This window comes from Trichechus manatus, unplaced genomic scaffold (genome assembly GCF_000243295.1).
Source record: "Trichechus manatus latirostris isolate Lorelei unplaced genomic scaffold, TriManLat1.0 scaffold00133, whole genome shotgun sequence".
Classification (NCBI taxonomy): domain Eukaryota; kingdom Metazoa; phylum Chordata; class Mammalia; order Sirenia; family Trichechidae; genus Trichechus; species Trichechus manatus.
The window spans coordinates 6,843,977-6,858,803 of NW_004444069.1; the positions used below are offsets into that span (position 1 = coordinate 6,843,977).

At 38.9% G+C, this 14,827-nt stretch overlaps 1 protein-coding gene across 3 annotated transcripts in view; it reads left to right on the forward strand.

The window, feature by feature from the left end:
* The window catches only part of KIF1B (kinesin family member 1B), a 159,434-nt gene that overhangs the window by 61,980 nt on the left and 82,627 nt on the right, over positions 1 to 14,827 (forward strand). For all 3 annotated transcript variants that reach the window (XM_004385151.3, XM_023739409.1, XM_004385153.2), the window contains exon 13: positions 3,532 to 3,665. In XM_004385151.3, the coding sequence (XP_004385208.1) occupies positions 3,532 to 3,665 (134 nt within the window). The remainder of the gene's footprint in view (positions 1 to 3,531; positions 3,666 to 14,827) is intronic.

Here is a 14,827-nt window from a genome sequence, read left to right on the forward strand (position 1 = left end):
TTTGATTTCGTGTCATGAGTTTTTCTGGATTAGTGTAGTAGCAGCACTGTATGTGTAACAAACCCACCATTTGATTCTACTTTCAAATAAGATTTCACCTTTGAATAACACCCCCCCCCAAAAAAAAAATGATTGGATGCTTCCTTCTCTATAAACATATGGAGGGGAAAAAATCTACTTCCTATCAAGTTCAAGAATTAGACTGCCAGAGAGTGTTGTTTTACAACATTGTCTTAAAATGCATTTTTTAACCTTAGTAATCTGCCTGTATAATGTCTAAGCAGAAGTTCTCTTGAGTAAAATAGATTATTCAGGTAGGATTGACCATGGTAGGATATGGGTTTATTTAATAAAGCATTTTTTTAAAAAGTTTTTTTAGTGTAAAATTAAGATTATATTCTTTGAACTTCCCATAAGATTTTTAAGACCTCTTCTAGTTTAGTTGTTCTTCCTGATTAATTCCTGAGTTTATGTAAATACAGTTAGTAAAAATGATAATATATTCAAGTGTGAATTTTTTCATCTTTCTCCAAATGCCAAGTACTGCTCTGTTCCCTATCTGTGTCACTGCTGAACCTGAACTTTGACCCTTCTTGTATTTTCCCTCCTGCTTACCTTCAGTTGATCCATTGATCGATGATTACTCTGGAAGTGGAGGCAAATGTGTGTATTTCATGTATTGGTCATCTCCAGTACTCTGACTTGCTAATCTGCCTCTGCTGGATCAGCCTTAAAATGAGCTTTGCATGCCAGCAATCCTTACAGGGAAATCCCAGACGGAGCATACAGTAGAATCAGGAATGATCCTATTTTTGCCCTTCGCCATTTAGCAAAGCAGTCTTTGCTGAGTTTTGGTTTGTGGCTTGAATACAGTTAAGACACTTAAGAATCTCTTGCTTTTTCTACTTCAGTTTTCCTCCCATATGATTAAATCCAAAGCCATAGATGATAATGATGACAATGATGATGGCAATGATGACAGTGATTATAGCAGTTAGCATTTATTGAGCATTTACAATGTACCAGGCCTGTTTCTAGATACCATAAATACATTATCTCATTTAATTCTTTCAGTGACCCTGAAAAAGTTTCTATTGTGTCCTTTTACTAATGAGGACACTGTGGCCTGGAGTGATTAGATTACCTAAGATTCTGTGGTTTCTATGTGGTTGGGTTAGAAAGTTTAACTCAGAGCCCTTGCTTGTAATCCTTATTACACTAACAGTTTTTTGGCTCTTGAGTTGCTCCCTTCAGGGACTGATTATTTAATAGAAAAATTCTTTTCACTTCACCGTGGGTGTATATAATTAAAAACAGTCACTTTTAAGTTTGCCAAATTATCTGTGATGTCATAGCTCTGTACATGTTGGGTAAGCACCCACCTGTGCTTATGCTAAATTGGATTCTTCCATATCCTGGACCTGAGTTTACTTGATGGTTAAATAAACATTTTTTTTCCTTTTCATAAATTACAAATCAAATTAAAAAAAACTTAATCTAGATGTGTGCTTGAAGTTGGGTACATTTTATAAAGGATCACATTATTATTCTTTCCATCTGCATCATTAAGTTAGTGAGAAAATAATTTCTTTTAAAATAACTTACTAGGTTATTGTGAAGGACTATTGTCTTAGACGAAATGAAGAATCTTGATTTTTTTGTTAATTTTTAGATTTTTATTTGCTTACTTCTGCAGTAGGGCATGTAATGAGGCTTGGCAGACAATGAGCAAATACATGAGGGAAGCCAAACATAGACCTGGGTGCTGTGATGAGGGTAAGCCTTGATGGCAGTATAATGTCCTAATATAGAAGTGACTCTTGGACTGGAACAGCTCTGTCTGAGATTTCCAAAGCTGAACATTACTGGTGTGGAAAAGACGCCGTCTTATTCTTGCTTTTGTGCTCAAGGTGTTGCTGCTACGAGCTTGTTGGCTAACTCTGTTGAGCCGCTGTGGCATCTCCCAAACAACCATGCATGGTTAAGTTTTAATTCTGTATCCCTGCAGGAAAGGAGCCCTGACTAGTTCTGAATATCCATGTTGATCTACTCTAATTATTTTCAGGGCTTGCATGTGTCAATTGGACCATCTAAATGCTGTCTATCCTATTCTTTCCCACCTTGCTGCCGTTACCTGGTGGCTTATTTTTTGTTCCAGACCCTAGCCCCCTTTTAAAAATGCCTCTTTGCTTGTTTTCCTATGTTGTATATTTGCAGATGGTGGTTTTCAAACTGTCTTGAAGCAACCACTGGTTTTAAGGGGCTTCAAGAACTGGCTTCGATTAAGTAGTAGAGATGAGTGGACTCAGAGAGAGCTAATAATATTTTATTGCTTACTGTTTGTATTGGCTCGTATCATGTCCTTTAAGGAAGACTTAGTTTTGTTATGAATTTTAAGCAATGTAGATTTTTCTCAAATTTAAAAATGAGCTAACTCTGAAATAGGAATGCACCACTACCTACGGTTTTCCTCTGGTGCTCACTTGAGAAGGATGACCAGTGAAGGCAAGTACAAGCAGCAAGTTAACGAGATTTGTTTGTTTGCGATTCTTTTACCAAAACTAAGTCTAAAAGCAAAATTTACAGTTCTATTAGAGACTTTATTACATGCAAGTATATCCCTAAAACTTGCGTTTTATAGTAGAGAGCTAGGCTTACTAATAATTCTTGGTCATACTGTTAGGCTTTACTTAAACTAACAAATAATCAGCCGTAAATTTTGCTTGTTCTGATAGGTGAATGTAAATTACACCAAAATTCATTAATTTTCTTATTGTTCTTCCCTGTTGAAGAAATCAGTTGGCCCTGAGATTTTAATCAGGACTTATACAAAAGTTCTGTTATTTCTACAAATACCTCTCCTTTTTATTAAAGGCATGCTTAAAACATTCTTTTTGGCATGTTGAAATGTTGCTATACAATGGACACTGTACTCATTGCTCAGAATTTTAACATTTTCTTGGAAATTTTTGCTGAATACCATAAAACACTGGGCCAGGCTGGTAGGGATTATTATTGATTTAAAAAAATGATCATCTTTTTTTCCTTACTGTTACAAACTGTTGGAATGTAAGACTAGTGTAAATGTGAAGACCTCATAGGCTTGGAGCAATAGAAGGAGTGTAGCATGGCTGTTGAGGAAGAGTGCTTAAACAGTATCCTTGGAGACTCCAGCTATCACCTATCAGATACCATGTTAACCTACACTGAAATTTTTTAGTTTCTAAATTCAGAAGTGGTTCTTACTCTCTGGAATACCAGTATTAAAGACAGACATGTTTTAGAACTGCCATCTTGAACAGTTATACCTTGTCTTTGTATTATAACGTGTCTTTGTCTTGCTGCTTTAATGCTATTCTTTCTTACACTGGTGTTCCTTCCTGTCTTTTTTTCTTCCTCTGCTCCTTTCCCTCTTTTCCACTTTTTCTGCCTTCCCTTCTTTCTATCTCCCAGATCTGAAAGATTTTCAGAACAATAAACATAGGTATTTGCTAGCCTCTGAGAATCAACGCCCTGGCAATTTTTCCACAGCATCCATCGGGTCTCTTACTTCATCTCCATCTTCCTGCTCACTCAATAGTCAGGTGGGCTTAACATCTGTGACCAGTATTCAGGAGAGGATCATGTCTACACCTGGAGGAGAGGAAGCCATCGAACGCTTAAAGGTAAGTAATCATTCAGATTGAATGCAAGGTGTTCTGTGTAGCTCCAGAAGGCAGAACTGGGTCTGAAAATCACTGAGATTTGGCTCAGCATATGGAAGAACTTTCTAACTCTTAGAATTGTCCTGAAATTAGAATTTGCTGCCTTATAGGATAATTAATTTCTTTTCATGAGAATGTTTGACGTCTGACATGCCCAGGCAGAGATGGGGGTGATGCATGGGCAGGTTATAGATTAGCCCTTCAAAGTAACTGATGAGTAGATAAACTCATTAATTCTGGAATAGTTTATAGGTCGTAGCGAAATTGTTTAGTTGGAAACTAAATAATTAATTGGAAACATTTAGTTTTATTTGAAGATGAAATTCTGTATAGAGCCATGCTTTTGTTATTAAAATAAATACACCTTCTCTTCACTTATTGACTATCTCATTATCTGACATTTTGCATTTACAACAATAGTAAAAAATCTGACTATTTTGCACATGAATGCTGAGGTGCGAGGCAAGAATAATGCTGGCTGTGATGGTTAAGGTTATGTGTCAGCTTAGCTGGGCCATGATTCTCAATGGTTTGGCAGCTATGTAATGATTCAATTTGGCAGTTATGTGATGATATAGTCACCCTCCATTTTGTAATCTGATGTGGTCATCCTCCATTTTCGCATAATGCCAACTTTACCTAAGGACCTGGTCTTTGGAACCTAACCATCTTGATAAGAGAGGAGAGGGTGCAATTAAAAGGAAGCCTGAACATTTGACTAGCTGTATCAGGTTTATTCAGATACACATGAAATTATATCTCTGGAAGTTCATAGGAAGCCTTGAAGCCCTGTGATTCTTGCAGTGGAAGAACTCTCTCTTCTGTTGGCACAGATAGGGTCACTGGGCCATTGTGCTGTGCTTTGAGTGTGAGTCTTACATATGTTCAGATCACCTGCTCATGGCATTCGGCTTTGCTGCTTGAGGTTTTTTCCAGCTTGTTGCTGGCTCCATCAGGTACTATCTTGTCTCTTGTCCATGAATATGAAATTTAGGTAGAGCAAAGCTTTCTGACCCATAGGCTCTTCCCTTCCCCCTCAGCACTGCAAAGAGAACAGACAGTTGTCACCTGCAGTGCAGACATAGCTGCACTGGAATCCTGTCATTCATCAGATGACTGTGACAGCATCAGTTGCTTTGAAGCAAATAATTTTTTCTTCGCCTACTTGGCACCTCCAGGAAGATAATTTGATTTATACCTTTAGCTTTTGCGTCCAGGAGTGCTAGGGTAGGGGAAACAAGGGACAAAAACACTTCCCAAGGAGCTGAGAAGCTGCAGTCATGCTGCCAGCTAGCAGTCTTCTTCACACCGCAACCAGCATTCCCCACTCAAGGACAATGGAGAACCATGACACACTTTGACAAGTTAATAATTGAAAAGGCACGCTGAGCCTTTCACCGCTAAAAGTGAATTAATCTTGATAATTAAAGATGTCAGATACTTTCATTTTGGTGTTCAAGTGAAGCTGAGAAAGATTTTATATGAAAAATGGGCTTCTACTTTTTCTTTGTTTTACCTTCCCGTCCCTCAGCCTATCTTTTTCTTTTTTAAAATTTATTTTATTACTGTACTTTAGATGAAGTTTTACAGAACAAACTAGCTTCTCATTAAACAGTATACATATTGTTTTGTGACATTGGCTACCAACCTCACAACAGGTCAACAGTCTTCCTTCTCGACCTCAGGTTCCATATTACCAGCTTTCCTGTCCCCTCCTGTCTTCTAGTCCTTGCCCCTGGGCTGGTATGCCCCTTAATAGTCTTGTTTTGTTTTATGGGCCTATCTAATCTTTGGATGAAGGATGAACCTCAGGAATGACTTCATTACTAAGTTAAAAGGGTGTTGGGGGGCTACACTCTCGGGGTTTCTCCAGTCTCTATCAGGCTAGTAAGCTTCATCTTTTTGTGTGAGTTAGAATTTTGTTCTGCATTTTTCTCCAGCTCTGTCCAGGACTCTCTGTTGTGATCCCTGTCAGAGCAATAGGTGATGGTAGCCGGGCACCATCTAGTTGTACTGGGCTCAGTCTGGTGGAGGCTGTGGTAGTTGTGGTCCATTAAGCTTATCTTTTTCTTTGGCCTTTTGTTCACTTCTAGAATGATGTGCTTTGTTGTTGTTGTTAGGTGCCATCAAGTCAGTGCCAGCTTACAACTGTATGTACAAAAGAATGAAACACTGCTCAGTCTTAGGCCATCCTCACAATCGTTGCTATGCTTGAGCCCATTTTTGCAGCTACTGTGGCAGTCCATCTCGTTGAGGGTCTTCCTCTTTTTTGCTGACCCTCTGCTTTACCAGGTATGTTGTCCTTCTCCAGGAACTGCTCCCTCCAAAGTATGCGAGACGAAGTCTCGCCATCCCTGCTTCTAAGGAGCATTCTGCTTGTACCTCTTGCAAGACAAATTTGTTCGTTCTTCTGGCTGTCCGTGGTATAGTCAATATTCTTCACCAACACCGTAATTCAAAGACGTCAGTTCTTCTTCAGTCTTCCTTATTCATTGTCCAGCTTTTGCATGCGTATGAGGATATTGAAAATACCATGGCTTGGGTCAGGAATCCCTTAGTCCTCAAAGTAATATTTTTGCTTTTTAACACTTTAGAGAGGTCTTTTGCAGCATATTTGCACAATGCAGTATGTAGTTTGATTTCTTGACTGCTGCTTCCATGGGTGTTGATTGTGGATCCAAGTAAAATGAAATTCTTGACAACTTGAGTCTTTTCTCCATTTATCATGATGTTGCTTATTTGTCTGGTTGTGAGGATTTTTGTTTTCTTTATGTTGAGGTGTAATCCGTACTGAAGGCTCTAGTCTTTGATAGTCATCAGTAAGTACTTCAAGTCCTCTTCACTTTCAGCAAGCAAGGTTGTATGTTGTATGCTTATAATGATTTTGTTTCCTCCTTCAGACCATGTTCATGGGAAGTAGGTGCAGTTCTCAATGGGCAAAGGGAGAGGGAGTGAGAAATCTGTTCATTAGAAGTTGCAAATTGAAGGGTAATTTCTGCTGTTGGTAAAGTTGACTTTGAGTTTTATTAAAGACATTATTTAGTGAAGCTGTATGCTGCATGGTTTTATTTTTATATGTATCATCATATGTGTATCAGTGATAAAGTTACTGTGCAGGGTTGTATTCAGAGTCAGTATGGGGAAATCAGGGATCTGTGGAAGGAAAAGTGAGATCTTCCACTTATTGATTATTTAGTATAAAATGTTCTTTTTGTTTGGGGAGTTTGAATCTACTATTTGATTATTAAAGTTTTTGTTTTTTTTTTAATTATACAAATAAGATTAAATTTCCCTTTGACATACATCTTGGTGTAAGGGAGAAAATTTCTTCCTAACTGCCAAATGAGAACAACTGAAAATAATGTGGCATGCTAGGAGTCAAGACATTAACCAGACTTTCTCAAGAATTAGGTCACCCAGTGCCTTCCAAATAGTTTCTAGGGAATAACTCTCTCATTATTCAGGGAACCCTCCTCCTAGTTCCCTCTAATCTTCCTACTACCCACCCACCCCCCAAAAACCTACATTACTTTAATTAAAAAATAAATTCCTCTGTTTTAATTCTCCTTTAAGCAACATAAATGAAATCTTCCATTTTCCCGAGCTTTATTTTAGAGAGAAAACAGTGTCTTCATGTTTTGTATTCAGTCTTGAGTTCTTAATGCAGTGCAGTAGTTCACTGAAGCAGAAGTGCCTTAGTTCTGGGCTTATTTGTGAATGGTGAGAATTTCATTTGGGCAGACCTCCTGCATTTTAATGCGGCTGGCAGATAACAGCTTGCTGCCATAGTTCAAGGCAGTGGTTGTCCAATAGAAGTGCTTGAGAATTTCTAATCTTTGGACTCTTTCATTGTTGAGAGTGAAGGAGTTGCATTCCTAAGACCTCACTGCAGGAGAAAAATGTTGTAATGGAAAACAGCAATAGAGGAGGTTAATTAATTTTCCTAACCTTTTAGTTCTCTTTGCTTCTCTTTATTTTTGACTTTAAAAAAAAAAAACTGTCAGTAGGTAGAAGACTACTTTTACACAGGGTATTGCTGCTAAATACCCTATTTCCATATGTAAGAGACCCATGTTACCCCGTCATAAATATCTTGAGTCCCCCACAAGCCTCACAGTTTTTAGCCACAACTCAAACTGAGAGGAAATGTACGTCTAATCCCTTGATTTTGTATTCCTGTCCGATAACATTTTAAATATGCAGCTACAGCCGCTGTGTGGTGGCTTTGGTGTTTGTTTATTAGTCTGGCATCAAAGTCAGTACTGTGAGTGCCATTGCTTGGGCTTAGACTAAATATCTACACATCTCTGTTACAGAAGCAGGCAAGGGCAAGTGCTGTACTAGGCAGCCCAATTGCCCCACACTCGGAACTCACTTAGGAAGCATGCTGTGTTCAGTACAGTAAAACCTTGGCTATACTGATGGCTACAGGAATGTTCTATGTAGTAAGCACCTAACCTTTTAAATATTGTAACTTAAACTGTATTTTTTTTTTCATGGAAATATTTCTGGCTTGTCCTGTGGATTTCTCTGCCTCCTTAACCAAATAATCAAGAAGAGATTTACTAACTAGATCAGTAAGACAAAAAAGGGAAATAAAGGGCATACAGATTGGTAAGGAAGAAGTAAAACTATCACTGTTCCCAGATGATATGATCCTATACATTGAAAATAAAAAAAAATCCACAAGAAAGCTATTGGAACTAATAGAAGGATTCAGCAATGTGGCTGGGTACAAGATCAGCCTACAAAAATCAGTTGGATTACTCTGCACTAACAAAGAGAACTCCAAAAAGGAAATCAGGAAAACAATACCATTTACAATAGCCACCCAAAAGATAAAATATTTAGGCATAAACCTAAATAGGGACATAAAACACTTATACAAAGAAAACTGCAAAATACTACTGCAGGAAACCAAAAGACACCTTCATAAATGGAAAAACATACCATGCTCATGGATAGAAAGACTTAACATTGTGAAAATATCAATACTACCTAAAGCAATCTATAGATACAATGCAATCCCAATCCAAATTCCAACTACATTCTTTAATGAGATGAAAAACTAATCACCAACTTTAAATGGAAAAGAAAAAGCCTCTGGATAAGTAAAACATTACTGAAAAAGAAGAACAAAGTAGGAGATCTCACACTACCCAATCTCAGAACGTGCTATATAACTACAACAGTCAAAACAGCCTCATACTGTAACACTGACAGACATAGACAAATGGAACAGAATTGAGAACTCAGAAATAAATCCATCCATCTATGGACACCTTATTTTCAACAAAGAGTCAAAGTCCATTAAATGAGGAAGAGATAGTCTCTTCAACAAATGATGATGGCAAAACTGGATATCCTTTTGCAGAAAAGTGAAACAGGATCCAACCTTACACCATACACAAAAATTTAAATCAGAATGTATCAAAGACCCAAGTGTGACACTTAAAACTATAAATTTCATGAAAGAAAACATAGGGACAGCACTGGGGTCTGTAATTTATGGCATAAATAGAATATCAACCATAACTGAAAATACACAAACTCCAGAAGATAAACTAGATAACTGGGACCTCCTAAAAATTAAATATTTATGCTCATCAAAAGACTTCTCCAAGAGAATAAAAAGAGAACCTGCAGACTGGGGAAAATCTTTGGCAATGACATATCCGATAAAGGTTTAATCTTTAAAATATACAGAAAACTTCAACAATAAAAAGACAAGCAACCCAGTCACAAAATGAGCAAAGGACATGAACAGACGCTTCACCAAAGAGGACATTCAGGCAGCCAACAAATACATGAAAAGATGCTCGTGATCATTAGCCATTAACCAAGAAAAAGAATCAAATCCATTGCTGTTGAATCGATTCCAATTCATAGCCACCCTATAGGATACAGTAGAACTGCCCCATAGGGTTTCCAAGGAGCGACTGGTGTATTTGAACTGCTGACCTTTTGGTTAGTAGCCGAAAGCTTATCCACTATGCCACCAGGACTCCCATTAGCCATTAAAGAGATGCAAATCAAAACCACAGTGAGATACCATCTCACCCCTGCAAGAATGGCACTGATCAAAAATTCAGTAAACAATAAATGCTGACCAGGCTGTGGGGAGATTGGAACTCTCATACATTCCTGGTGGGAATGTAAAATGGTACAACCACTATGGAAAACAATAACGGTGCTTCTTTAAAAAGCTTGAAATAGATATACCATATGATCCAGCAGTCCCACTCCTAGGAATATATCCTAGAGAAATAAGAGCCATCACACAAATAGACATATGCATACTGTTTCAGTCATCTAGTGCTGCTCTAACAGAAGTACCACAAGTGGATGGTTTTAACAGAGAGAAATTTATTGTCTTCACAGTCCAGTAGGCTACAAGTCCAAATTCAGGGCATCAGCTCCAGGAAAAGACTTTCTCTTTCTGTCGGCTCTGGAGAAAGGTTGTCGTGATACCTCAGTCTTTCCTTGGTCTGGGAGCATCTCAGCACAGGAACCTCAGGTCCAAAGGATGTGCTGTGCTCCCAGCATTGCTTTCTTGGTGGTGTGAGGTTCCCATGTGTCTCTGCTCGCTTCTTTCTTTTATATTTCAAAAGAGATTGCATTAAGACACTGATCTTGTCAACCTCATCAGTATAACCTCATCATAGTGATAGAATTTATAACACATGAGGAGATCACATATAATCTCATCATAGTGGTAGAGTTTACAACACACAAGGAAATCACATCAGATAACACAATCATACAATACTGGGAATCATGGCCCAGCCAAGCTGCTGCCCACATTTTTTGGGGGACACAATTCAATCCGTGACACATACTCATGTTCATTGCAGCATTATTCACAATAGCAGAAAGATGGGAACAACCTAAGTGCCCATCAGCAGAAAAATGGATAAACATATTATGGTACATACTACAGTGGAATATTGTGCAACAATAAAGAATGATGAATCCTCGAAACGTCTCACAACATGGATGAATCTGGAGGGCATTATGCTGAGTGAAATAAGTCAATACAAAAGGACAGATATTGTATGAGACCACTATTATAAAAACTCAAGAAAAGGTTTACAGATAGAAAGAAACAATTTTTGATGGTTATGAAGGAGGTGAGGGGAAACCACTACTAACTAGGTAGTAGACAAGTGTTAACTTTGGTGAAGGGAAAGACAATACACGATACAGGGGAAGTCAGCATAACTTGACCAAGGCAAAGGAAGACACTTAGAGGAACATAATGGGGGGGGGGGGAGAGGCAACCACACTAAATACTGTAGCATATACAACCCTACAACAACAGTATAAAACAAAAATAACTTAGAAGCAGATACACAGGTAGATACGTATCTGACAGAGGCGTATCGGAGTATACCCAGGTACCTATATAGGTTAGGCTATGGATATTTTTAGTATACATATTTGTATGTACAGCGTATATATTCAAATTTATAATAGAGCACAAAGGGGACATAGTCATAGAAGCTTCTTAGACAGATCCAGACCCCTTGAGACACTGAATTACTGGGGCTGAGGGCAGGGGACTGTGGTCTTGGAGGACATCTAAGTCAGTTGGCATAACGTAGTTCGTAAAGAAAGTTGTTCTGCATCCTACTTTGGTGAGTAGTAACGGGGGTCTTAAACGCTTGTGAGTGGCCATCTAGAATACATTTATTGGTCCCATCCCGTCTGGAGCAAAGAAGAATGAAGGAAACCAAAGACGCAAGGAAAATACTAGTCCAGAGGACTAATGGACCACATGAACTACAGCCTTCTTCAGCCTGAGTCCAGAAGAACTGGATGTTCCCTGGCTCCCACCACCAACTGCTCTGATAAGGATCACAATATAGTGTCCTGGACAGAGCAGGAGAAAAATATAGAACAAAATTCAAATTCATGAAAAAAGACCAGACTTACTGGGCTGACAGAGACTGGAAGAACCCCTAAGACTGTGGCCCCTGGGACACCCTGCTAACTCAGAACTGAAGCCACTCCCAAAGTCCCCCTTTCAGCCAGATTAGACAGGCCCATAAAACAAACAGTAACACACGTGAGGAACATGCTTCTTAGATCCGTCAAGTATATGAGACCAATGGGCAAGATCTGCCCAAAAGCAAAGACAAGAAGGCAGGAAGGGACAGGAAAACTGGATGAATGGACACAGGGAACCCTGGGTGGAAAGGGGGAGAGTGCTGATACATTGCGGGGATTGCAGCCAATGTCACGAACCAATTTGTGTATAAATTTTGGGGAATGAGAAACTAATTTGTTCTGTAAACTTTCACTTAAAGTACAATTTAAAAAAAAAAAAAGATTTAATCGTGTTTAGCCACATGGACATAATTTGTTAACCAGAGCTGTACATACAGCTAGAGATGCAGACGTACATGATGTGAGACCAAAGGGTGAATGATGACTGAGCCCAGCATCCTTGGAGCTTAAAAATGGTTCTTGATATCACTCTTTTTTGGATTATTATTTTTTTTAAGTATAGTTTTTTGTTGTTTTTCTTTTTCGTATAGATGCTTGAATCCCCATTTCAATTTAATCTTAACATTAGTCTTCTGGAGTGGGTTCAGTGCAGCATTATAACCCCAGGACACTAGCATGCCATGCCTGCCCGCACCTCTGTTTTATTTCTACTAAATTTGTTATTCCAGCTTGAAGAAAGAATATCCTTCACATTTTCATTATTTATGATGAGCCGTTCACTTTAAAGCCTATAGATTCTTCCTTATTTGAAGAAAGAATATTACAGTAAGTCCGGAAACCCAGTTCTAGAGCTGGCTTAGGGAGTAGTGTGACCTCGGGTTAATTGCTTAGCTTCTGTAGTCTTCAGTTTCCTTATCTCTAGGAAAGGAAATAATTCTGGAATAAATGGTTTTCTAGGCTTCTGCTAGCACTGAAATTTTGCTGTGATACTCAATTATCATTTTCTCTGGATTTTCCTCAGAGTATTTTTAAATAGCTTTCTAGACAACATGAAAATTGCACCTTGAAGCTATAATGAAAAGTAAACGTCTGCTGTAGCATCTTAGTCAACTTACTCAGTAAATCTCCTTTCCCCAGAGTTCATATTCTGATTTACCCTCTAGGTCGTAAGTAAATTTAGAAAGGTCATGTTAGAGTTGGCAGCAAAATGGTAACAGGATTCCTGTAGTTATTGTCTGCAGGACCTTTGCTTCCTTAGGATGAGTTCTACAGATGCCCTAAAGTAGGATAGCTTTGATAGGGCCAGGTAAGCCTCTGCTCTGAAATGATCTGTTTCTGAAGGTACCCAGGAAAAAAATGTATTTTAAGTATCTCATGGGTCAGTTTGTAACTTGCCTAGGGATTTGCGGGCCACATTGTAATCAGCACTAGTCTAGGGGGTCTTGCTTAGTCAGGTGCATCCTGTTGTCCCGTTCGATTGTTTTCACAGCAGGGCTTTGAACAGGTTAATTTCATTCGAACCCTTGCTGAGAATTTGCATTTCTTTTTAAAATTTTTTTATTGTGCTTTAGGTGAAGGCTTACAGAACAGATAATTTCTCATTACATAGTCAGTACGCATATTGTTTTATGACGTTGGTTAAACCCACAACATGTCAATACTCTTCCTTCTCAACCTTGGAGGACCTTGTTTCTTTTTTGGTGAAAATATACATAGCCAAAGATAGACCATTTCAAAAATTTCTACATTTACAATTCAGTGACATCGATTATGTTCTTCCAGTTGTGCTGCTATTCTCACTATCCTTTTCCAGATTATTCCATCACCATTGTCTTCAACTCACTACCCTCTAGGTTTCCTATCAGCCCGTTTGAGTTGCTGTTGTCAATTTGATCTCGCATAGATAATTTTTTTTTTTTTTTGTACTTTAGATGAAGGTTTACGGAACGGAATAGTTTCTCATTAAACAGTACACATATTGCCCTGTGAAAATGGTTAACAACCCCACGAAATGTCAACACTGTCCTTTCTCAACCTTGGGTTCCCTATCACCAGCTTTCCTGTCCCTCCTGCCTTCTAATCCTTGTCACTAGACTGCTGTGCCTCATTAGTCCCATTTTGTTTTATGGGGCTGTCTAATCCCCGGCTGAACGGTGAACCTCGGGAATGACTTCACCACTGAGCTAAAAGGGTGTCCGGGTACCATACTCTCGGGGTTTCTCCAGTATCTGTCAGGCCAGTAAATCTGGTCTTTTTTTGTGTGTTAGAGTTTTGTTCTACATCCTCCAGCTCTGTCCAGGACCCTCTGTTGTGATCCCGGTCAGGGCAATTGGTGGTGGTAGCCAGGCACCAAGTAACTGGACTGGACTCAGTCTGCTGGAGGAGGCCTTGGTAGCCGTGGTCTATTAGTCCTTTGGACTTATCTTTTCCTTGTATCCTGTTGTCTTCATTTGGCCTTGCTCCTGAAGGGGTGAGACCAGTGGAGTATCTTAGATGGCTGCTCCCAGGCTTTTAAGACCCCAGATGCTGCTCACCAAGGTAGAATGCAGAACATTGTCTTTATAAACTGTGCTGTGCCAGTTGAGCTAGATGTTCCCCGAAAGCATGGTCCCCATAGCCCTCCACCCAGCAATTCAGTCCCTCAGGAAGTTTGGATGTATCTATGACCTTTCCTTGTACAAGTTGTACTGGCTTCCCCAGTATTGTGTACTGTCTTACCCTTCACCAAAGTAACCACTTATCTGTTGTGTATTTAGTATTCCCCCCCAACCCCTCCCATCCCTCGTAACCAACAAAGATTGTTATTTTTGTGTGTAAGCTATTTTATGAGTTTTTATAGTAGAGGACTCATGTAATGTTTGTCCTTTTGTGATTGACTTATTTCACTCAGTATAATGTCCTCCAGTTTCATCCATGTTATGAGATGCTTCACAGATTCATCATTGTTCTTTATCGTTGTGTAATAACTCCATTGTGTGTATGTACCAAAGTTTGTTTATCTGTTCATCTTTTGGTGGGCATCTAGGTTGTTTCCATCTTTTTGCTATTGTGAACAATGCTGCAGTGAACATGGGTGTGGATATGTCTATTCTTGTGACGGCTGTTACTTCTCTCGGATATATTCCTAGGAGTGGAATTGCTGGATCGAATGGTATGTCTATTTCTAGCTTTCT